General features: G+C 44.2%; 1 protein-coding gene across 1 annotated transcript in view; it reads right to left on the reverse strand.

The window, feature by feature from the left end:
* Positions 1-25,298, reverse strand: part of CEP170B (centrosomal protein 170B) — a 56,796-nt gene that overhangs the window by 28,617 nt on the left and 2,881 nt on the right. Inside the window, exons 2-6 of the mRNA XM_053946220.1 lie at positions 16,064-16,153; positions 12,974-13,052; positions 10,344-10,402; positions 8,942-9,080; positions 417-518 (exon numbers count right to left, since the gene is read on the reverse strand). Coding sequence (XP_053802195.1) covers positions 417-518; positions 8,942-9,080; positions 10,344-10,402; positions 12,974-13,052; positions 16,064-16,153 — 469 coding nt within the window. The remainder of the gene's footprint in view (positions 1-416; positions 519-8,941; positions 9,081-10,343; positions 10,403-12,973; positions 13,053-16,063; positions 16,154-25,298) is intronic.

The raw sequence follows: 25,298 nt of genomic DNA on the forward strand, positions 1-25,298 counted from the left end.
TTCTTTGTGCAGTAGAGCATATGATGATGGAAACATCAGGTTTACTGCACAAGTGAAAACAACATGCCTCTTCCATACACAGAGATTGATAACAACAGGAGTGTTAAGACCAAATGGCTCCCAAGGATGATGAGGTGAGAAACAGATACGGCTACACAACTAACTCTAAAACAAGCTTAGTGATTTACTCCACAGCTGCTGTTTCTAGTGGTCAAATAATTTAGGGAAAACATTCTAATTCCCCCTTATTCCAGTTTCAGCAGCAGCAACCTACACACAGGAATGTGCAAATGCAAGCACAAAAAAGAAGTAGTAATTAGAAGTCTTGAAACAGGACAGCTTCAAACAGTAAATATCAAAAGGGTGCCAAAATTTTGTGTCCCCTATCTTCCCCCACCCCAGCTCACCTCCATTACCTGAGTAATGTTCCTCTTGCCTTCTCTCTTCCTTGTTATTTGCATCATCTTCCCCCCACCAGGAGGGCTGCCCATAGAGAGGGGTGCGGTAAGTATTTGTTTCTAGGAAGAGGATAAGCAAATACTTTAACACAGAAAATACTAATTTACTAGGTTCAACTGCACAGCTAAAGGGGAAAAACAGCAGGGCCAGATGAGACCATGAACCTGTTACATCACACTTATAACAACAGCAAATTATACACAATAATATGTTCAGACTTTTCTTTGGTTTTTTTCCTTTTTACATTCTATTGCAAGATACTAACTCCACCTCCTTTCATTGTCTTTCATAGCTGTGTTTCCCAGATACTGGTTTTTGTCCCTTTCTTGCCTTACAATATACACAAAGTGGAAGATTTTTGGTAGGACAGACTACAAAACACTAAACACAAAACTGTCTTCAACTCATCTGCAATTTGGGTGAAAATCTTTTTTCCTCAACTTAACTGCGAAGACTTTAGCTCTACCCTTTTTTGTCCCATCATGTCCTTGGATATGTCCAGGCTAGGGATTTTTTGCACTATTTACCACTCCCACTGTAAGTGACACACATTCCACAACAGGAAATTCTTGAAGCATTACAAACTTAGGAAAAATAGTAAAATCATCTCCTTATATTTTCATAAAGAAGCAGTACAATCTTGCTCTCTAAAGCTTATTTATAGTAAACCAAATGAGTTGCATAGTCATTGTAGGACAGAGGTTTTTCTCATGGAGAATTTCGTCTAGAAGAGCCAGGCTTACATTATTCTCTATTCAGTGAGCACTCACTGAAAGATCAGGGCTTCACTGCACCCACTCAGTGGAGCTGATCCACTGCTCCTTGTTTTGTACCCCACAAAACAAGGTTGTGTTTTGGAAGTGCCTTGGGCTGCTGCTGTTTATGCAACAAACAAAAAGAATACACCCAATTTGCCTGTGGAACAGTTAATACTACAGTTTTTCCATAGTCCAAAAGAAGCAAATAAAGTAGCTTTTGTTCTTTCATCTAGAGGTGATAGAAACACCGGGATAGGTCAGAGGCTGAGGTTAAGATCCAGCTTTGTTAGGCTGCTTCTGCCTCTGCTCGTAACAGCTGCAGCTGGCCACGTCTTGAAACCCTGGCTCCAGCTCCAGAGCCATAGCTGGGCTTCTACTGCCAGCTGCTGCTCAGCTTGTGGTTTTCAAGCCACACACTGCTCTATGCAAAGCAGCTCTCAAACAGCCCTGCAATTTTGCATTGCCTGCTTTAGTAGGGACATGACAGAAAGCAGTTGTTAGCATAAGGGAAGTCAGGAGAGGAAGGGGAATTAAATAACTCAAATTAAAAAAGCAGCCTGATTTTATGCTGTTGTTTCTAAAGCTACACTGACCCAGCAGCCACTACTTCAGATATTTTTGTTCTAGGATCATTCCAGATATATAAGCTCATACACTGACAGTCCACAAGCAAAACTTTTGCTTTACAGATGCAGCCCACAGGCCTTTTCTAGAGATCTTGTTCATGTTTCAAAGTTAACCACGCAGCCTCACTTCTCACTGAGGATCAAAAGAGGCTGAAAATATTAGTCTCCTCCCTGCCTAGAGTGCATGGAAGATAAACCATGTTCCTATTATGTGGGCGGCCTTTGAAAGTTCAAAGGAGGAAGCATTTCTCACCATGATAAATTGGAATTGCCAAGCAATATGTTTCATAACTGATGGGTAAACCACTCATGGGAGAGGGGGGAAAAAAAGAATTTAAAAACCTATTCACAATGTTGCCAGTGAACCCTACTCCAGGGTAGGGTTTGGTTTCTCCTAGGCCGAGAGCCTCTGTCACACAGCCTAGCAGAAATCTACCATCCTCTTTTCATGCTATAACTTGCCCACTAGACCCCACCCCACCCATGCAGGATCTGCTCCACCAGCATCAGGCACTTCAGGCACACCATGCATTATTACCCTCTGGCTTGCAGTACAGATCTTAGGGGTGATAGCCAAGAGGCAGCTATCTGGGGGAAGCCAGGGGGAGGAGATCAACACTTTAACACAAATCCATTAGCAAGAGCCAGTGATGTCTGAGGTAATTTGTGCCTAAAGGGATCAACTACCCTATAGATGAAATGCAAAGACCACTTGCACTCCACTGTTGCACAAGCAGCACCTTTCCCAAGGATGGGTGCTGTTACTGCTTGCATCTTGCAAGGAGTTGTAGCTCATTAACAGCTCATCTCTCCAGCACATCCCAGCCCCAAAGGGATCCCAAAGGCCCCCTAGTCTAGAAGATGCCAGTGATCTATTCCAAGACAATTCTGTGTCCAGAGGGGCAGAAGAGAGCTAGAGAGCTCACACCCATCCTGCAGGACAGAAGTCTTCCCAGAAACTGCTCAAAGATCTGTGTCCCATCTGAGTATAAACACAGGAGCTTCTGCCTTTGTTAGCCAGGAGCTTTTCTACTACAGGGAAAAAGGCAGCTGGGGGAGTAAGTCAGACTTTGGGTCAGACCTCTTTTGTTGATGAGGAACTTTGGGATTACAACCGAAGCTGAAGGAGGAAAATAAAGGATTTACAAAGAATAATGTTCCAGCTTTTCTGCTGTCTTAAATTTCCCTGGACCCTAATAGGTACTTGGAAATTACCCTAACTGCCCCTCTGACAAAAGCTAGCACAAAGTCAAAACCCCAGGGCAGGCCTAGGAATGCCTAAAAAGAGTGCACCAGGTTGGCCAGAGTGCACAGATCTGGGGCCATCAGGTGGAAGACACTGCACTGCACTCACTGCACAGCAGCAGAGGGTTCCTCATGCCCCATGACACAGAGCTCACATGGCCCCACCTGCAATGCCTGTTACAGCATCTGTGACAAAGCTGCACATTTTTGTGTGTGGCGTTTCATTCCTTTCCTCTCCCAACCTCCACAATGAACGGGAATTTAATTTTAAAATTGCAAAAAGCACAGGTGGAAAGCTGAGGAGTCGGTATCTTGCTATTTGGGGACAGTTTCAATATTTTAAGAGCAATTAATGTTTCCACTGAGCATTCATATTAATTTGCATTTTGAGTAACATTGTCAAGGGACAACAGTGTTACATGACAGTCACCATCATTCCTGGCTGTTGCTGAAAGCAGACAGATCCTGAAACACAGTAAAATTTCTCATGAGTTCAGAAAAGTTTTGCGGTATAACCCCAGCCAATAGCCAAGCCCCACACAGCCACTCACTTGCTCCCCCACCAGTGGGATAAGGGAAAGAATCAGAAGGGTAAAAGGTAGAATAGTCATGGGTTGAGATATAGAGAGTTTAGTAAGGAAAGCAAAAGCCGTGCACAGAAGCAAAGCCAAAGAAGGAATTCATTCACCACTTCCCAAGGGCAGGCAGGTGCTCAGCCATCTCCAGGAAATCAGGACTCCATTACACATAACAGTGACTTGGGAAGACAAATACCATCACCCCAAATATCCCCTCCCACTTCCTCCTTCTTCCCCCTATATTATATACTGAGCATGTGATGTGGTCTGGAATATCCCTTTGGTCCCTTTGGGTCACCTGTCCTGGCTGTGCCTCCTCCCAGCCTCCCAGGCAGCCCCAATCCCCTCGCCAGCGTGGCAGGAGGGAAAGCAGAAAAGGCCTTGGCTCTGTGTAAGCCCTGCTCAGCAATAACAAAAACATCTCTGTATTAACAACTCTGTGTTCCGCAAAAATCCAAAACACAGCTCCATACTGGCCACTGGGAAGAAAATTAACTCTACCGCAGCCAAAACCAGCACAAAGAGCTACATGAATTTGCTGCCCTGCTCAGTCAGAAGCGTCTGTCCCTTCTAATTTGCCAGCACAACTGACACCTCTCCCAGCTCCAGCTCTTAACACAACAATACTGTAGGAAAAGGGGAGGGGTGGGGCGAAAGCACGATGGGAAGGCAGCTAAAACAGATGGCTGTGACAGAAGTGGGCCAGGGAGCAGCTACATGTGCAGTTGTGTCAGCGGGCTTTGCTCTTCACCAGCTGGGATCCATTTTGGGTAGTAACCTCAACATGGACCTGGCAACATCCAGAGCAGCATGTTTGCCTGTGTCCTGAGACATGCAAAGCACCCTGAAGCCACCTCCTGTCTGTTCTGTTTTAGTGTAAGATGGATGCTCTTGCAAGAGCAGAGAAACTCGGGGCTTGTTCAAGTCAGCAGTGAAGGGAGGAACACCAATGAAAATGAACTGCTCAGTCATTTTAATGACATGAGACTTCCTCCAATTGATGGCAGCTTGTTACCACCTCTCTCCACTCCGTGCCAGGCTGCCCAGATGGTGCCAATTCATTTAGACATATTTCTTGGCTCATCAATTCAGGCAGGCAGCCCGAAAACCATCCTTTTAGATAACTGAATTGAGGTCAGCACAAGCATTCAGCCAGATAAATACTGAGCTACCAGTGATGGTGTAATACAGGGAAGATCACTGACATACACATGTTCTGCTCCTGGATTTCAGTCTTCGGGGCAGTCACTCAAAAGGAAAAATGAAGGCTGTTTTAGCACAGAACAAGGGAAGTCCATTTGCTTAACAGTCTGACAAAAATGTGGCCTGTTAAATTAATATAGGACTATTGATCATCTGAAGGAGAGGCACCAAAAGAGAGAATGAGACGTGTCAATACAAAGGGTGCATTTATGGAGAAGTGAATCACACAGAACACAAGGCCACAACCAGAAATACACTCCTGGTGATGAAAGGCAAAGGAGAAAGACTGTGTTAAAGCTGCTTTCCATCATCAAGCAGGAAGAAGAGCTTTCAAGACTAGCATACAGCTCCCACTAAACAGAGGGGCCTGATTTCTCTTGAAGGTGTCTCCTGTGGTCAGGACAGGACTGAGCACTGTGCTTTGCCCAAATCTTCACAAAGCTTCACACAATCATGAGAGACAGTCAGCAACAGCAAATTTCTTTGCTCACAGAAGCACACACAGCTTTGAAGCTCGCTACTGTAAGTCATAACAAAAGCATGAGAAATCCAGCTTGCTTTAAGTCAAACTGTTTTTGATTCATTATTAATAACAGTAATGTCCATCTACAGAAGATGCAGAGTAGGTTTCTTACAGCAGAGGCCTTGGGGAAAAAAAAAGATGATCTAGCTACAACATTTTAAAATTAATTCCTTACATCTCTGCTTTTTAACTCCTCTCCAAAATAGGGAATTCAGACCTTGTAGGAATAATCATAAAGCAGTTCTCTGACTCTTTGCCACACAATTTATTTCTTATGTGCATGGTTAATCTAGGCCCTGGTCTTTTGTACCCTGCTGTAAACATACACAGACCCCAGGGACTTTCAAATCAGGCTGATGATCACAAATGTATCAATTACATGGTCAAACCTTAAACATGCTACAGTTACCACCACTCTAGTTCAGGCAAAAAAGCAGATATAACACCACTCCCTTAAATTAAAGGCTAGGGCAGTGCTGTGCGTCTAAATAGCTATTGCCATGATCTCATGGGGAAAGCAGCCAAAAACCACGGAAACCACTTCACAACTGGGCACAGCTCCCACTGTCTCCATCCATGCTGCCTGCTGACCTCAGCCCTGGACATCAACAAGACTTTCAAGTTGTCCACTCTGCTGAGAGGACTTAACTAATGACATGGACGCTGACCTGGTGAGCAAACCTATTTCACAGATCCCGAGAGCAGCTCCTGCAATTGGTCCTACTCCTGCAAGTGATGATGCCCATTTCCCTGCAAGCAGCCTCCACCCCTGGAAACTCAGGCCTGCAGCAGTCATTCAGAGGTTAGTCATCAGATTCAGGATTACCCAGTCCCATCAGACTGTGGCAGCTTTGAAAAAACAAAAAATTAAGATCAGCCTGAGGATTGAACTATGTGCTGAGAACAGAAGACCACAAAGCAGCTTATCTCATCAAGTACCTCAACTCAGGTACCAACAGATGGGAATAGGGATTGTGACTGTCTTGAAATCTACTCAGTTCAAGGCTCTACCTGGCTTCCTGATAACTTAAGGCTTTAGACATGAGAGCTAATAGCTATTTTTAGCATTATCTAGCTGAACTGTGGACACTTTTATTCATATCCATCTCCAAGCTATAGGATTAACCAAGGTCTTTGCTTCAAACATTTCACAGACTGATGATTTTCTGCTTACAGGCAACATACACCCAAAAGCTGCAAGTTCAACAGCATAAAGACTAAACTGACTGTTTCCCATTCACTCCCCTGGATCTCTTTATCCTCAGCCCCTCACCTCCTCCCATTTCTAAGCAGCTCTAATTGTTCACATTGGTTTGTTAAACCTCTTCCCTGAAAGCTTGCATTCCCTCCGCCTCTTTTCCACCGGGCCCTGGGAACCGATCCTTCTAAAGGCTTTTGTCAGCCCAGACCTTGCTTTAATTAGTCAATGCAAATTCCTAAATACCTACAGGCTTAGCAAAATAGCTCTTTCCCTAAAGCCTCTTTCTGCTGCCACTAAGCAAGCCCACTCCCCTTAAGAACACTACACTCTTCTTTTCACTAATAATTTCAAATTGCTGCCACTCCTCCCAGCAGCCAAGGAGAAACAGTGCATGTGTGCAGCTGAGGACAAGGTGAATTAGTCACCTCACAGATGAGAAAGGGATCCACTGATCATTCTGCTCACGAGATAGAGATGCTAAATCAGTCCCTGGGAGAGCCAGGAACTGATTTAATGCTCAGGTTCTTGTTTCCACAGGCTTCAGTCCAATTTAGCAAAATACTTCAAAGAAAAAGTCCTTATTTCCTCTATAGTTCAGTGGGGTTAGCAGCACTTTACAGATTTTTTTAGCTCTGCCCATCAGTCCCACTGCATGTGACATACTTCAGTGCTGGTCCCCAGTAAGAACAAAGAGCCTGTTTTGCCTCAGACCTCTGGTCTGTGCCCACTGAAGATGACAGAAACATAATGCAGGTCTGCAAATCACAGGCCAGAGAAACGGGTCACCTTGCTGAAGAGTCACTCAACGTCCTGGCTTTGAAGGTGTTCCAAATATTCACTGCTTATGCTATGTAGGTTAAAATCAATGAGAGTGTATTTTGGAAGGAGGTAAGAATAAAAAACTGAGTGTTCATGGAACCAGGCAGTAGCAAACACAAAGTGGTTCCAGTTACTGGCAAAGCTTTCCAAGAATGTCCTGCCCCTTGAAAGGCAATGGAGAGCTCTTCCCCCAGTGGGGTTCACCTCTTCTCACCCTCCCTAGTGCCACACCTAAACATCCACAATTCCATCCCTTTACTTTCACACTTGTCAGGCTCAGTCTCAAACACAGCCACACAGAGAACACAAAGTAACACAAAGAAAGGTTTTCTGGTGCCAAAAATGGGAGTTGCACGTGCTTCCCCACACAGCTGGAGACAGCAAGGAGCCAGGGAGGAACATTACACTGTGTTAGTGCACTGTGTCAGCTTAGGGGGATTTTCATAAGGACAATACATGGGAAATTATGGTCAATCAACCCACTCCAATTAGTTATCATGAAGCCTTAACAGATTTGCCCAAAGTTGTACACTTTTCTAGAAAGCTGCCATACCTGTCTCTAGGCAAACTCACCCAGGATGTTTACCTCACTCTTACTTGCCCATCCCCCTCCTCCCTGATTCTTCCTCCAACAGAGAGTGGGCAACTCCCCCTGCTAAACCGTAAAGCTTTCCAATTGCTCTGCCATCCTGAAGCCACAACACCAACACTAGCAGTCATGTCACCAGTATGCTTTAAAACCTTATTTGTTTCTCCCATGCACCAGCAAGCTCCAGAAAGCCGTGAACTGATTCCTGACCAGAACTGGGGAGAGAGACCTGTCAGGACAGCACACATAGGAGGCAGGAGTTTGGGTGAAATGGGTGAGACAAGACTGTTGGGGAGGTCCTGGCAAACTGTAATGGGGAACACAGAGGAACTGAGTTTGACAAAGGATCTTTAAAGGCAGGCAGCAGTTAACAAAATGGAGAAGAGAAGTTAACAGAATAGAAAAGGTTTGAAGCCAGGGAACAGCGAACCTGAAGCAAACATCTCCCAGTTTGGCAGTCAGTTTCAATCCCACATATTGACACATTAGGAAATACAGTCATTTAAAACCATCCAGGGCTTTGTGAAAGAAATGGCTTGCTGATTCTTTGCCTGCCAGCACCATGCCACAGCAGCTATACATCTTCTACTCTGAGTCACCCTCTCTGTTCAAACACCAGCTTCACGATTAGGAAATTAAAAATAGACCAGACAGGTGCCAGAGAACTTACCAAACCTGCTCTGCCCACAGGTTTTCCAGAACACACACAGCGACAAGGCATGTAGGAGCCATCACATCAGCTGACTTTTTTTTTTTTTTTTTTGAGGCTGAATATCCAAAAACCCAGAGTCTGGAATACTCCAGGAGTTTAGAAAGATGATCCTTCCAGAACTGCTCCCAAATGCAACCCACAAGACTCTATTGTCAGAATTATAACCCAGCACTGGGCTCAAGCTGCACTTTGCTCAGAATCCAGATTAACTGGTTCCCAAGCAGGTACCTGTAACTGCTTTCCTCTCTCCTTTCTCCAGCTTTGCTTGTGGGGACTCTGTGTAGACACCGTGCTCCATGGGCTGCTCCGCCCTCTTCATGGCCGTGCCTTTGTAATTCATCTGGAGTTGGCTGGTGTACTTCTCATGCTGCAGAGACACAAACAGCAATGAATCCCTCTTCCCCACCAACAGATCACCCAAAATTCCACTGCAGCTCTGTCCTTCAACAAAAAGCATGCACACCTGAGCAGAAGCTACAGAACAGGAGAAGTACCCCATTTGGAAGCCATTAAGTGACAATTGTAGTACACCAGAAGGTCACTGTGACTTAGCTCTGCAAAACTAATTAGAAAATCCTTTAAAAAATAGACTGAGAAGAATCAGAGCTCAGGCCATTCTCCACTCAAGATTCAAATCCTGAAATCCCCTTTGTTCTTAAAGGAACATTATAAATTATTTCAGGGTGCTCATCTGCATTATCTTGGTTTTTCAGCAAAGGAATTGGAATCTATTTTAATTATTTTTTCCAAACCCTCTCCCCAGCTAGGAAAGTGATTCTACCTTAAAACAGGTTCCATATTAACACAGTAAATGAGCTATTTAGAAGCTGGTTTATTACAAGTAAATTAATAAAAGGGTGAACCCATCCAGATTATCCCTGAGTAAGTTCAATGAATCATTTGCCCAATTCTAGCTGTTAAATTTCCTATTCTTGCCAAGTCTTAAATATGGAACAGGGCTAGGAAGGCAGTATCTGCTAGCCAAGAGCTGATGCATGGCACTGATAGCCCAGTCCCACAGCTGAACATTACAGCTTTCTTGTCCAGAGGGGGTTGCTTTTCTGCCTTAGAAAAGAGGATGCTTGAATATTTCTTACCTGCTACTGAACAATGTTTAAAAAACACCTCACTCCTAAGAGGACTGACTGCTCAGTAAGTAAAAATTGGGAGCTTGAAGGCAAAAATTGAGATGGTACACATGAATAAATTAAGCAAACTTCAGTCTTACTGAGGTGTGGTGGAGCTGGCATAAGTCACCATGCTCAGAAAAAGACATCTGTGCTCCACTTCTGGGAATAATAAAGTTCTGCTGTGCCTCACCTACAAGTTCATGTGCTGGTTGTTCTTTAACATCTTACAGCTTTAAGTAACCATTTTTTTTTCTTGGCAGTCATGAAACAAAGAACTTGATCTACATGCTAGCACAGGAACAGGAAAGATCAGAATTGAGATAACTGGGAAATCTCTCTCCTCAAAGGAGCGTTTTATTAAGTCCAAATGCAAGGAGAGCCTCACGTTTTGAAACATTTCACTGCCATCAAGAGTATTTTAATATTTCACTCTGCTTGACCATCACTAGAGTACTTAAAGTTTTATTTTTTTTTAATGCACTGCACCCAGCCACTCTTACCTTTAGTGCTTCTTCTGGGACTTTGTGTTGAATTTGTTCCAGGACATACATATTCGAATGTACAGAATTCATTAAGGAAAATACACAGGAATTGAATGGACAAAGAAATCTAGCATTTAGTCACAGAAAGAAAAGAGGATGATAATACCAGAAAGTCTTAAAATACGCAGGGTAGTAAAAGTTGCCTGTGCTGCAGCCCAGCATGGTTTTGTTGTACACAACCACATTTGCTAGCCAGACTCACAACAACTGAGGGGCAGCAGACCTGGGGACCTGAGCAGGAGAAGCCTGGAGGATCAGCAACTCTGTGCAGGACCTGGGGGAGTAACCAGAGCCCCAGCTCAGCTCACACCCTGATCCTCTCCACCTGGCTGATGGGCTTCAGGCAGACCACTCAGTATCCCGGCCAAGATGGGCCAGTCTCACATGCTGGATAAGGGAGCAGCAGAGTTCAGCTCCTTGCTCAAATGCTTGGTACTGTGGTGCTCCCTTGCAAGACCTTTCAGTCACTGCAGTTTTCTAGATGAAAAGTAAATCAGGTCATGAGCTGCTGTGACCTCTTAGGAAGGGAGGCATTCACATGGTTGAGCCCAGGCAATAATCCTCAGCAATGCTGTATTAAAAAAAAAAAAAAAGAAAAAAGCTGGCATCTGGAATGTCATCATGAACAACCCAATCAGCAGAGCAGAAAGCAAAGAGGAGGAAAAAGGAAAGATGGAAAATGTTAGACTAAAAATAAACCAAGTGGTACTGGCCTAGCAGAGAAACTCTGCACAGCCTGTAAGCGAAACTGTAAATGGAAAAGAGAAATGCTCTCATGCAACAGGACACAGTGACTCCAAGACCTCAGGAGATGCTGCCATCCACACCAAGCTGACTGCAGTGTGCACAGAAAGCTCTGCTAAACAGAGTGGCACTGAAGCAGCAAAGCAGAGAAAGACCTTACAGCTGCCATAGGTACAGTACATCTTACAAAGATTACTCTAAAACCTACATTCTTTAAAATTTTCCTGTTGAGGGCAATAGATTCTACAACTCACTTTTGTTGTGGAATTCACTTCACAATTAATTTCACTTGAATATCCATGAAAGGGCTGCAGGAATAATACTTAATCTCAGCTGATCATTGCTGAGAATTGCTTTCTGTAAAAAGTTTAAACTGGTATTGCAGCCATTAAAATCCACCCATGCTCCAGGCACTAATTTTTGCCTTCCCAGGACTGGAGTTCACAGCAAGTCTTGTGTGCATTTCATCACACACCAAGAGACCAGAACATACACAAGCAGCTATATAAAAAAAACATTTGCAAAGTCGAGAAAAGCTTCAACTGAGGTTGCCTGTAAAAGATTTCATCACTTGTGCAGCAAGACACCACCTTTATGACAGTGACCAAGACCCAAATTATGATCCATGGCCCAGAAAACCCTCTCTTCCTGCAGATCCACGATGGCGCACACGTAAGTTTAAGCAATCCTGGTTGCAACAGTGAGTGCTCCTGCACTGTCACTGCTGGGAGCTGAAGTACCAGATCCCTGGAAGACCAGCAGGGCTAAAGGTTTGGAGTATTTCAAGGGCTAAATCATGGTCAAGCACAAATGGATTATCATGGGGACAGCAAAAGGTGGAAGAATGTGGCCTTGGGGTCAAGGATGCACAAGAGTTTTCCAGCCAAACGTTTTCCCCCACCAAATGGTAAAACTTAGTCTCTGCCTCTATTCTCAGAAATGTCTGGACTGTTTTAATTGACATCTCCCCAGAAAAGAAAGAAAAAAAAAAAGTGTCTTCTGGAGAAGACACTTGCTACTTCTAAATTCAGCTTGAGTGGGCAAAGTTTGGCAGATAGAAGCAACTGAAAAAAGTGAAAAAAGGATTAGATTACATGAAAAGACAGCAATAGGAGCCTCTACTTATCACTATTGCTCTTCAGGCTCAGAAAGGCATGTCAACATCTATGTTTATAGCCAGCCATACTGTCACATCAGGATAAAAAAGGAAAGGGATGAAAGCAAAGGTGTTTTAGCAGACACCAGCAGGATTTGTGTTCTGTAAATAAAGCAGTAACTGCAACCTAGCTTCCCTTGCTAGAGGTGAAATGTGCTATTGCAAAAGTGAGATTTACTCTTGCATTTTGTGGCAGAACCAATTTGCATGGGCAAACTTTAATCAGTACAGAGTCAAGGGTCTGGCCACAAGCTCTACAGCTACATGTTGAAAGCTGAAGGCCTGAAAATTGTCTGAAAGAAAGCATCTGGGTGAAATGAGTAATAAGGTAAATTGAATGAAAAAAAATAGGAAGATGTTAGTTCATACAAAAATATATGAACTATGTTTGCTGCTAGCTGGTAGCAGCTACAGTTGCCACACAAATAAAATGAAAAAACACAACCCTTCCTTAGGAGGAGACTGAAGAGGCAGGGCCTGAGCCAAAGTCCAATGCAGGCATCATGATTAATGTGCTCTTAATCGGGTTCATGGTGGAGAAACACAAGCTCATGAGCCATCCAAAGGCTCCAAGAGGCAAAACAAACACCTTACTCAGTAGACACAAATAGCCCTGGTACCTCTCCATGCAGCCAACAGCACAAAACCCAAAGAAAGTCTGAGTCCCAATCCTCTTCAGAAAGGATATCGTAGCCGAAGCGAATGACATCATTCAGTTTCAGGGTGATGTACTTCTGGTCAGGAATCCTCACATCATTGACAAATGTCTGCAGGAGAAAAGCAAAGGAAGGAGTTTTGACTGAGGATAGCAGGATGATGGATCTCAGATGGATGGTGCTCCTGGAGGGCACCCATGTCCATCTGCTGATGGCACTGCACGTACTCGGAGTGTGCCAGCACCCAGTCAGGAGCTAGGAGCTAAGTTCCCTGGAAAAACCAACACCAGCAAGTAGCTCCCATGGGCAAGTCAGAGCACCCCAATTATGCTTCAAAGCGAGGTGCTGTGAAGGGACCTTTAGGGAGATTTCCTTTGCACCAACTGCAAATGCAATTTTAGTCCCCGACTTGAGCAGGTAAATGAGGTGCCCGAAGTTAGGAACTTCAAATGCCCTTGGTCTCCGTCTCAACCAGCAAACAGTTGCAACTCATGCCCTTAATTACTGAGCTAGGAATCAGCTTTCTGCTGGATGGCAAACAAGACTGGTGTCAGCCCCAAGGCCTGATAATTTAACAAGCAAAGCCTATCACAGGGGAAGGGGAAATGAAAATGCACAGGGAAATGGGAAAAAAACTTGAAGCAGCATCACCATGACACCTGAGGCCACACTGTCCGAGATAACCAAACCCCTCCTGCTAAAAATTCACACACCCCTTTTTCCCATGCTCCAGGCAGTTAATTGAGGCTGAAAGAAACTAACATCCTTCTAAAGGTGCAAGACATGTATTTCACAGCTGTGAATAAATGTCTTTGATGTCTGCTTCCTGAGGGGACCCACTATGAAACAATTCTCCCAGACCAACCAAGGATCAAACCAAGCGTGCATGTACATCTTTCACAAATAAACCCATGTACTTTTGCAATTACCTGGGTCAAACAAAAAATAAGAAGGGGCTGAAGAAGCCCTAGAGTGCTGATTGGGATTAGCCACTCCCACAGCTGGATTTGAGGCAGACAGACACCAGGAGCTACCCTACTTGGCAAGGTGGGATTCATCCAGCCTCCCAGACTAGGAACCTGCTGCTGGGGCTTTGTACCATTAATGCAAATACAGCTGAGGAAACAAAATTACACTAGAAAATGAATTTACATGTTTTCATGACTGCAACACAGTCTTTTCCTTCTGTCTTCTCACCTCAGCCAAGCCAAACATGCATGATAAAACCTAATATTAACCACAGAGGAAAAATAAATGGTAGAGCAGGAAACTAGAACCTCAGCAGACAACAGCCCCCAGTTTCCTGGCAATTTACAGAAGAGCTGGGAAATAGGCCTGTAATTTCAGAATAAAAACAGTGAAGCTAGTTAAAAGGCACAGAATTCCAATTTGCATTGAAGTTTTTAATATTTAAAAAACCCACAACAGTTGCATCTGGAACAGGAATAATTGTTTGCTGAATTTTCTTCAAAAAAGTCTGCAAGAACTCATTTTGATAGTTACCTATTTGTCCATGTTTACCTGAGATAAAGTAACTTTAGTAAAATTCTTAATATGGATAGAAATGCTACCCTTAAAAACAAAAACCTCTGAATAGAGACAGCAGAATTACCTGTACATTATAATAAAAACAATACAAAACACTTTGACAATTAATATGAACCAGATTATCCAGCAAAGCCATATAATGCATTGCTGACTACTCAAATACAAAATAAAAGGAAATTCTGAACATGGATTTAAAATCAAGGTGCTCAAAAGTTATTTCTTTAGTTTCGGGGGGAAAACAAGCTTTTGTGACAATTTTCAAATAAAGATATGTTTCTTGCATGCAAAATTTGGTTTGGCCTCAACAGTCTTTTTCAACAGAAACGTTTGATCAGCTGCAGAAGACAAGCACTGCTGTAACTCCCTTTTACTCCACTGCCTCTCTAAGCACAAGTCTAATATTAAAACATTGTAAATTCTTATGCTTTAGCAGGTGAAGATAGAAAATAATTAGTGGTACAAGTCTTTCCTCCCTTGCAAGCAGAATCTTCAGTTGCTATTTTGCCACCATGAGTTAAATACCATAGCTTTTGAACCAGGGATCCAGCTAGAGTCCAGACCAGTTACTGGAAATATTCCCATTTCAGCAGGGCTCCGTGCCTTCAGCTATTAGGCTGAGAAGGATTAGCACTCATTCTTGCTGTGTTCAGATGCCAGAAGAGGCAGAATGGTTGAGGGCTGCTTTAGCCACTGTTTTTGTATAAGTTTCTGGGCTCATCTCGTGGTTTTGTGGCTGTGATAGTGGAGGGTTTCTAAGTCCAAAACAATGAAACAATGGCTGCAGTAAAACCCCCACTAGGAAGACAATTATGTGAATCTAGCTTAGGCCTGCTCCAGCAGAGGAATAGCTCCACTTGCATGAAGAAACTACCAAAACAGAGGCATGCTATGACATTTGGACATTTTTAACAACAATGGTGTATTTAAATACCATGGAATTCAGGTGTCTAACACCACTGCATAAGTCAAACCAGAGCAAGGGTTAAGATTCAGTCAGGCTCAGTTCCTTCCTCTGTGCTTACAGTATTCCTCGGTCTTCACGCAAACCAGGCTCAAGGCAGGCAAAAGAGCAATTTTTATTATTTAAAAAAAAAAAAAAAAAAAGAGGTGGTTTTAAGTAGTTTTCTCCCAAATGAACTCAAATGTCTTATCACCCCATAAATCACTCCATGCACTGACAGTTGAACCACCAAAAGGTCACCCTGCTCATGCTGAACAGCTGCTCCAGAATCTCCACCAGTTTTAAGTTAAGATCCTCAACATGAAACTGAATTTATTTCCTCCCCTTTTGCAAGAGGCTTTATAATTTTGTGAGCCCCGAAGCATTCTACAAGGACACCAGCAGAGAGGGAAAAAGCAATACAATATTCACCAAAGTTTTCCCCTGCCAAGATGAGATGCTACATGACCTCCACCTCAGGCCTTGCAAATAATTATGCATGTTTGGCTTAACTCATGCCAACAGCTGCAGTGACCCAAAAGGGTCTGAGAGCAGGATTCAGCGAGCACATGAGTGCTTGCAGACTGACCACAGCACCAGGCCACCCCTGCCAGCTGGGAGGTTTGGTACTTACTCCGTTTAAGCTCCCAAGATCCTTCACCCAGTGCTCATCCTTCTCCTTGTCGTAGTTGATTACAGCGTGCTGCTTATCCACACTGCGGGACTGGCAATGGAAGCACAATGAGCGTGAGAGCGGTCAGGCATAACAGACACTGGTAACATTGAGACATTAAACTGGCTTGATGTGGGGTAGGGGGATAGAGGGGGAAAGCAGGAAGGATTAAATACTATTTACTACTATAAATAATGGAAGGAAAAGCAGTAAATGCTTCCATGGTTGTTTGCAGAGTTTGAAGACAATAGGCCATTTTCATGGAGAAGGGAAAAGAAAAAGTTTTTAAAAAAATCGCTGAAGGCTGTCAAGACTATGCCACAATTTCAATAAATTGTATCAATGCACACAGAGCAAAATCAGTCAAACTGAAAGCCTGGGGGCCAGGATCTGAGCCAGCATGAGCTAGAAGATCTCAGTTTTTCAACTGCTGAGGCCAATGGCCTCAACACTAGGGATGCTCCTACTTGGGATCATTTCTTCCTATATTTCAAAGAGAAAAAAAATCATTTTCTTGAGTTACAAACAAAACTTGTTCCCAAAAATTTATACTGTTCCCAGGATTATGTCCTGGAACTGATTTAAATTTTAGGATGTGTTCCAAGTTAGAGAGAGGTTAGTAAACGTGGAATGAGAAAGAAAGCAACTCCAGAAAAATTTAAATTGTAAACTGGGTTTGAGTACACTGAACTTGACAGTAATCTGGTGCCACTGGCTTTGTCACAATGCACAAGTAATGCACCTTATATTCAAAACAGAGTGTGACACTTGAGCAGGCATCATGTCAGACTTCTGAAGAAATGCTAGAACAAAATCTATGAATAATTTTGAAATATGGTGTGTTACAGCTTAAAGACACCAGACTGTCTGTTTTTAGACCTGCTGCCTCTCGTAACTTGAATCCTTGCTGCAGTTGACCTTAGGCTGGAAGCAGTCACTCCATCAGCACGTACACAGAGCACTGAGACCTCCCTGGTACTTCAGGCCAGGGGAGGGAAGGCCACGCTACCAGAGCAGGGAGACCAGCCAGGCTCCAAGTCAGCTAATCCTCATCTTCCTGGGCACCAACCAACAAGTTCTTGCTGAAAGTCCTTCCCTTTTGCCAAGTCTAAACACACCGGTTTCCACAGCACTGCTCTCAGCAAGCCATTATCTGGCTTCTTGCAAGCATGCAGAGGCAAAGATTGTTTCAGGCAATTCCTTGGTGAAAACAAAAGAGGCTTTTTTCACACAAACTGCTACTATTTGCAGGAATTTTTTCTGGCCCTGCCAATGTCAAGCACATGGGAAGTACCACAACACCTGAGAAATGGCATATCCTTCCCCTGCAGAGCGTCCATCAGCCCAAGAGACACATCCTCCAGAATAACCCTGAAGTACCAATATGAAGCAAGCACATGCCTGGCCATAAGACTACGTTCCCACCTTGCAACATCCCTCACACTATTCATGACATGTCACCTCAAGCAGAGGCAGCGAGGACAGGTGACCCCAGGCCTCCAGCTCCCTCACTAATACAGTTATCCACGTGCTGCTGGACTTCCAAGGAAGCACTTCATGCTTTGCTGCCCAACAGATGCTGCTCAGACAGCAATCACCCCCCCAAAGACACAAACAGAGGTGGGACAGGCAGAGAGAGCGTGACTGGGGACAGCCCACCTGTGCCTCCTGCTATGCTGAGCACTAAACATGAGAAACAACACACAGCAAAGCCCTCCCAGGAGGGGCACACACAAAACCCTCACCCCCCATGCCATCCCCACACTTGGTGTCTGAGCCCTGACCACAAGGCAGGGCAGGTTTTAAGCATCTGCAATGAAGCTACTGCTTCTTTCTCCTATTATCCACACCAGATGCAGCTCCTCAGTCTGTTTTTTAAAAGACCCAAGTGGCTGTGGCAGGTGTGTGCAGTGCGAGGTAAGGGTGGTCCAGGAAAGCACAGCTGAGGGACAGTGCCCAGGCCCTGCACCTCAGCATATGGCCCTGAGGATGGGAGTGTCTCCAGGCACAGCCTCAGGTACCACAGCAGCTGATGCTACACAAGCTGGGGTTGTTCCTCATCTGTCACATGGTCCCTCACACCCTCTGGAGGGATGTGAGCCCCACAACAGTCTGGCTGTTTGAGCACTGCTCTGGACAGGCCTCCTGGAGGGCTCACCACACCTCAGCTACAAAGCAGAGGGCGATGACCATCCCCTCTCCCTATCCATGGGCATTTATGTGCTACGCTTCATGCCACTGGAGTCAAAGACAACCATGCACAGGGGACCGTGCCTGCACAGCAGAGACGTGATCTGTCTTCCCTGTGATCCCTCTGCTACTAAAAATTGTGCATGTCACTGTTCCCAACGAGATACAAGGGAATGCTGATTAACTGGTGCAGCAGTGTTTGCTTTAGCTTTTTACAGCACATCGTGGAGGTTCCATTTAAAGATTAACAGATTCTAAAGGTAGAACAAACCATTTAGCCCCCTTCCAAGGGCAGAAAGATTTCCAGCCCAAAAAGTTATCCCAGACAAAAAACTGGGGCAGGTCTGGTATCTGATTTTAAATGTATCACAGATCACTTAAAAAGAAGTTTATTTCTGGGAACCAGCTGTCTCCGAAAAATTCAACTTGCCCTGCATCTGACCCTGATGTAACTGAGCACAGCCCTTGGTCTGCTGTGTTCTGCAACAGCTGACTTCAGCCACTCAGGGGTCCCCAGTCATATGAGGGTCATCTCAGGGGAGCAGACATGTATTCTAGCAATATGATATTCACCTCCATAAATGCAGAAAAAGGTCACCAAAGGAACCAATTTATGCCACTCTGTTTTCCAAGGAAGTTTCAGCTGTGTTCAAGAAAGCCCATGGCAAAAGGAGTCAAAACAACATGCAAAATCTGACCCACAGTCTTCATCCAACCTCTCAACATCTCTTTAAGAGCACATCAGGAACAAGGCAAACTGTTATGCAGATTGCACTTCTGTGAAATTTCATGCTTTTGTGGAGAAGAGAGGAATTTTCTTAGTTTTGTTTATGTTAAGCCAGCAAACATCACAGGAACTGGTAGCAGGAGTTCCTAAGGGCCTGTCTCCAAGGAAATTCAACTTAAAGTAACTAAAAGCACACCTTATTTATTTTGATGCAGACTTGCCAAAGGTCACTCTTACTTGAGAACTGAGGTGTGACTTATTTCAACATCAGTCACATTTAACATGAACTGCTCTTGTGTGCAGTGCCAGCGGCTGATGGTGTTTTTGTCTCAGAGAGGAGCAGGCTCCCTCAATCCCACTTCCCATGAGGAGACAAACCAGTTTCCATGCTGGTAACAGCTGAGAGCCCAGGGACAGTCCAGCCCAGCAGGCCAGTGGTTTCTAAGGAGTGACCTGCTGAATCACAGAAAGTGATTTAAGAAGCCCGAGTCAACACATCCATGGCTGCAGAGCTCCCAGCCATCTGCAACTTCACTGGAAAGATTTTAGGCATCTATAAATTGAAAAATTGCAATTAAGTTGACTGAATCACTAACATAAGAGGACTTCTAGCCTAAATGCACATGTGCAGCAAATACTGAGTTTTGCTTAAGGATGAGCCATGACCTCTACAACCAAAGGCAAGACTGATCCATCATGAGTAGACACAGGGGTCCAAAAAAAACAACAAAAAAAAAAAAAAAAAAAAAAAAAAAAAAAAAAAAAAAAAAAAACAAAAAAAAACCAACCAAACAAAAAAAAAACCAAAACAAAAAACAAAAAAAAAAAACACAACAGAATTTCCAATAAAGTGTTAATAAGAAACCTCAATTACCCATATCCAGATGTCAAAAGCAAAAAATAACCAGTACATCCTTGCAGTTAATCTGTTTCACCAGAAAAGCACTTGTGATGGGGTGAGCAGTAGTCTTGAGCTATGGGTAAGAGATCCAAACAACCAAACCAGAGCTGGAGCACCTCAGGGGAGGTTGAGAAGGGGAAAAAAGGAAGGGAGGTGTCCTCTTAAGCAGTGGTAATCTTCAGGCAAGAAACAAGGCTACACTCCAAGAAGATGGAAATGAAGGAAGCATATAGCATTCTCACCATGTCCCAACACTGGACCTGTTATCAAATGAAAACAACTCTCAGGAAAACACGTGTGCTTTTCTGATTAAGAATATTTACACTTCTCTGCAGGGAAAACATGGACATTGATTTGTTACTACACTCAGCCCTCATCCAGGGCTGGAATTTCCAGACATTCAAATCATTTCCTAATATAAGGTTGTGCTGCTTTTCTGTCATACTATCTACCATGCATCATGTTTTAAATACCTAGTAGACAAAATGCACACACAGCATATAACTGAGGATGGAGGTACTTTATATATAGCTCTTCCTTCTTCCACAATCATGTTAATCAGATAGTACAAAACACAGGAATAGTACCTGGGGGTCTGCCAGTCCCACAGTGGTACCAACACCTTCGATCACCAGGTTCCAATCAGCCATGAGACCAGGCAGCTCACTTGTGATTCTCAAAACTGCACACATCATCAAATCAGCAAAATCAGCTTCAAAAGCTTGCAGAAATCTCCACAGAGGCACAAATCACACTGGCTACATGTGCTGCACATACCCTACAGCTTTGTGTTTGGTGAAGAGTCCAATCCAGAGAGCAGGGATCTCGGGATGAAAGCATGAGCTGCAGAGATGCCAAGCAAAATCCACAAGGCAAAAAGACCTGCTTAGGAAGGCAGGAGGAGAAATCCAGCCAGCCAGCCTGCATTTCCCCACAGGGCCGGGGAGCAGACGCAGCTCAGCTGTCTGTGCAGATACAGATGCTGCTTTTTTCTCAGGAGAATTACCATGGGTGAAAACCTACCGGTTGGGGTTGAGACTTGGACCTCAGCCCTGCCAATGCTGCAAGGCATCGTGGCACTGGAGATAAAATAAACAAACATGAGCAGTTTCCCTGTTCCTCACTGCAGTCTGCTGTGCACTTCTGGCACAAAAAAACTGCAGTGTTCTGGTGGCAGCATGCAATAAAACAGTTGCTCGAATACTTTCCATAGTGAACAGGTTACATTTCTGCCAGTACTGTGCTCTGCACAAGTGTCCCAGTAAGGAAATACAAACCTCTGCTGGTGACCCACTTTACAACGGAGACAGAAAAAACCAAATTAAAAAAAAACAAAAAACAAACCACCCACTCAACAAAACAACAGCAATAACAAAAATCAATTTCCACGCATTCTGGCCTGAAATGTGAATTTTGCTCCTCAAAAGTAAACATATGCTGGATAACATTTAATGACAGATGTGAACACTGGGTCCTTCTCTTTCACCACAAAGCATTTCACAGCGTTGTGTGCATTGGCCCCCTCCAGTACTTTTCCAGAATATCAGTGAATGCTCCATCCTGCCCCAGGCTGGTTGCAAATGTGTCACCCCTGTGGCAGCCTGATTGCTCCCAGGGGCAGGTGCTGCCTGCTTCTAATGACTGCCTAAGCAGACAAATCTCTTCAGCAAGTGTAGCCACCTCATCCTGGGGCTGGACTCGCTTTACAGCTCCCAGTTGCAGAGGCTCCTGCCCTCAGCTTTGCTGAAGCCAAAATCATGGGCTTTGCAGATCTGTGGCTGAACCAGGGCCTGAGTATTCAAGCAAAAAATAAGGCACTGAACAAAAGAGAGAAATCCCCCAGGAAAATGAAACTATAATCCCCACAGCTTGGCAAAGGGATTTGGAGGCTGGCACGGTTCCCATAAAAACTTAACCCGTTATTTTGGGGTAAAATGGGTTTTTGCTTGCTGGTTCCCCATTCCCAAAGTGAACTGGTTCAAGTGACCCAGGGTCAGATCCTGACCACAGGCAGGGAGCATGCTGTCCAAGATGCACTGGCTTTCCCTTTGTTTTACATGGCCACCCAGGAGGAATGGAAAAGCATCATTTTAGGTGAGACACAAGCCTGAATTTTTATAGTGCAGCTGAGCTGCTACTGTCTGGATCAGGATCTCATACAAGGAAGATACATCTCCCTTTTTTCTCTGCCCTCTCCAGAGTGGGACAAACCCTCCCTTGGCAGTCCAGGCTTCCAGCACCTGCATGAAGCCCTCTCAACCCTAATAACCATCTGCCTTCAGTGCCACCATCACCTCTCTCCCTACCCTGCCTCCAGCAATGAACTCCCCTCCCAGGTCTGCCAGTCTTGCTATGCCTCCAGCCTCAAACACCCATATGCCATCAGGCATCATAACCTCCTCCCATCAACTGCACATTAACAGAACACAATGGGACAAGGAAGAGCCAAAAAAACAACTCTAGGCCTGGAAATACAGGATGTGCATCCTTCCTCCCACAGTTGCTGTCCCAGCACCTGGAAACACTACCTGTCAAAAAGCAGCACCTTCCCAAGGCTAGATCCATTCCCTTCTGTAAGACATTTACTTCCTTTGTAACACCTAATGAATTTACTTTTGGTAATTCCCAACACCCAGGGAGTAACTTAGGTGCTTGTTCACACCCTCCGGATAATTGCAGTGAAACAGCACAGGTGGGGCATCTCCCTGTCCCGACTACAGCCTCCCACTTCAACCCTACACTGCCATGAGGAAGGAGGTCCAGACACAAAAGCCAGCAGAGATTCCTCATGGCTTCTTCTGGGAGCTCCCAGTGCTGGAAATATGTGAGCAATGGAGGGATACAATTTCTGCACTGTCGTGAATCCACCTAGAAGGACCAGGAAAAAGATCATCTACCAACTTCTCACCATCTGCTTCTTCCCAGCATAACGCTGTAGACAACCCACACCACACCTATGGTTGTTTATGTATGCACTTACTAAACTACATAGGAAAGACACGGTATTATCAAGTATGGCCCAGGGAAGGCAGGATACATCAGGTCAATGAAACCTTTATTTGACCAGATGTCACACACAGGCAGAGTTCATCTTTGCACTCTATTATTTGTGGAGCACGCCGTGCACCCTGCATACCAGACACAGAACAGATCCTGCGGGGAAAAATACCCAAGAACGACACAATAACAGATTGCATCTTCATGCCTATGTACACAGGGGCAGAGGCAGGATTACACAGGCAGCCTTCAGCAGCCTTCACACTAGTGTGTTGTAACTGCTCTGCAGTTATAAACACTTGACTTAGCAGCCATAAGAATACTCCTTCAGTTCCTAGAATGCTGGTAATTCCCTGTCTTTTTAACAAAGCAAGCTAAAAAGATGGAAACACAGTATTGTTACCTTTGTGTGATTCACCAGAAGAATGAACTATGTTCAGCTCACAAGGCTCTACCACTTGAACTGACTAATTAGTATCATAAGCACCACTGGTCCCATCTGGACCAGTGACAGATGCTTGGCTAGGAGCTTTCACAGCTCTCTTCTGACACCAGAATAATAAACAGCAAGTCTTGACCCATCTCAGGCCTAAGGGCGATGCTGCTCAGCAGCCACATCCTGTAATGCCCGTTTTGCCCACACCAAGCAGCTTCTGCCCTATGTGCACCACCCTCTCTACTTTTCCAAGTCCTGCTGCTCCTCCTCTCACTCTGCACAAACAGAATCCTCATTGTACTTCCTCACTTGGCCAAATCTTCATCATTTGGTGAAGCTCTATAGAGTAGAAATCCAACCACTACATGCAAAGATCTGACCTGTGGCTTCCTGAAACACAGTTGAAGAGGTTGAACAAGCATTCTGGAAGTATCATTACACTCTTGGCTTGTTCTTGCCCTTTCCTCGACAGCTGCTTTGACCACTGAGTCAGGAATGCCAGGTTAGGTGTACCCTGATCTAATCTATCACAGCTGCTGTTACATCTACACCCCATCCTTGTGAATACCTGCACCCAGTTCCTCTTTGCCCAACCTGTGACACTCCTCCACTCCATCTCCTTGCCAACCTCACTCCCAGATGAAATTACTTATGGCAATACAATCAAATAAGTCCCTGCTGACCATATTCAAACTCCAGCTTTTATTCAAACGTTTGGAACTTGGTCAAACACATTTAGATTATCGATTAATGGGAAAAAAAACCCCACCACCTCCAACCTAGAAATTCACTCTTGAAAATCTTCACTGACTCAGCTGTACTACAATGCCAGAACTTCAAAGAACAGGCTAAAAATACTTTTAAATAATTGACCTGAAGAAAACAGCATTTTTCTCAGAGTTGCTCACAGCAAAAACCAAAGAAGGGAGATAAATGATTGCATGCAGAACACACTGCATAAAACAGATGCCTGGAAAATAAACTCTCGTCCCAAGCAGCTACAAAGTTTAGCAGAGTTATAAGCAATTGCAAACAGTGTCTCCTGATAGGAAATGTCAGGCTGTCCCAAAAGGCATAAAGGATAAAGGCATAAAACAGAAAGCACCATGCTGTCTGCACCTACTCCTGCTGTAACTCACACTCATGTACAAACTCACATGCCCAGAGCATCATTCTAAAGGGAGGGAAATAATCAGGGGAGCACTGATTAAACATTTCTATTCCCCAAATTTTCCAGTATACATCACTCTCAAACAAAAACAGGGAAACCATGACACTGCTTTCCATTCTGTTAAATATCTACATTTAGCAAAATTGAAAAAAAAAAAAAAAAAGTTTTGTTTAGGAGCAGCAGGGAATGTTTTAGTGGTTAAGTGAAATTTTTGAGTTTGCAAAATGTTTGTCCCCTGAATACCCATCACATTAAGCAAGTGATCAAAGCCGATAAAACTGGCAGCATCTCCCAAAAGAAGGATGTTGGGGGGAGGGAAAAATTATTTTCTTCAGGATGGTCCCAAAATTCTTTATTCTTTTATTTTTGATTAAAAAAAATGAGTAGATCTTTTCAGACCATTACTTCGTAACACCCCCAAGTTTCACCTTAAAAACCCACACCAGTGCAAGTTAGTGAAGGTCCAGATTTCCACACTCCTGCAGTTTGTTGACTGTTACCTAAAGGAAGCAGCAAGGCTGTTGAAGAAATCAAGCACTTTTCTTGGAAAAAGGGCAGAATTGAGCCCTTGGCTCTGGTAGGAACACTGCATGCCAAGCTACAGCTACACTTCATGGCATTTTCACCCATGCATTAACATTCAAACCCAATGTAAATCTCGCATTTACTTGTACTAGAAGCTTTAGAGGGCTGCAAAACATTTAAAATATTTCTAATCCTCTTAGTAGGTATAGAAGGTATCAAGGTACCTTATGTTTCCCTACTATCAGACCT

This window comes from Vidua chalybeata, chromosome 6 (assembly GCF_026979565.1).
Source record: "Vidua chalybeata isolate OUT-0048 chromosome 6, bVidCha1 merged haplotype, whole genome shotgun sequence".
In the NCBI taxonomy this organism is placed as follows: domain Eukaryota; kingdom Metazoa; phylum Chordata; class Aves; order Passeriformes; family Viduidae; genus Vidua; species Vidua chalybeata.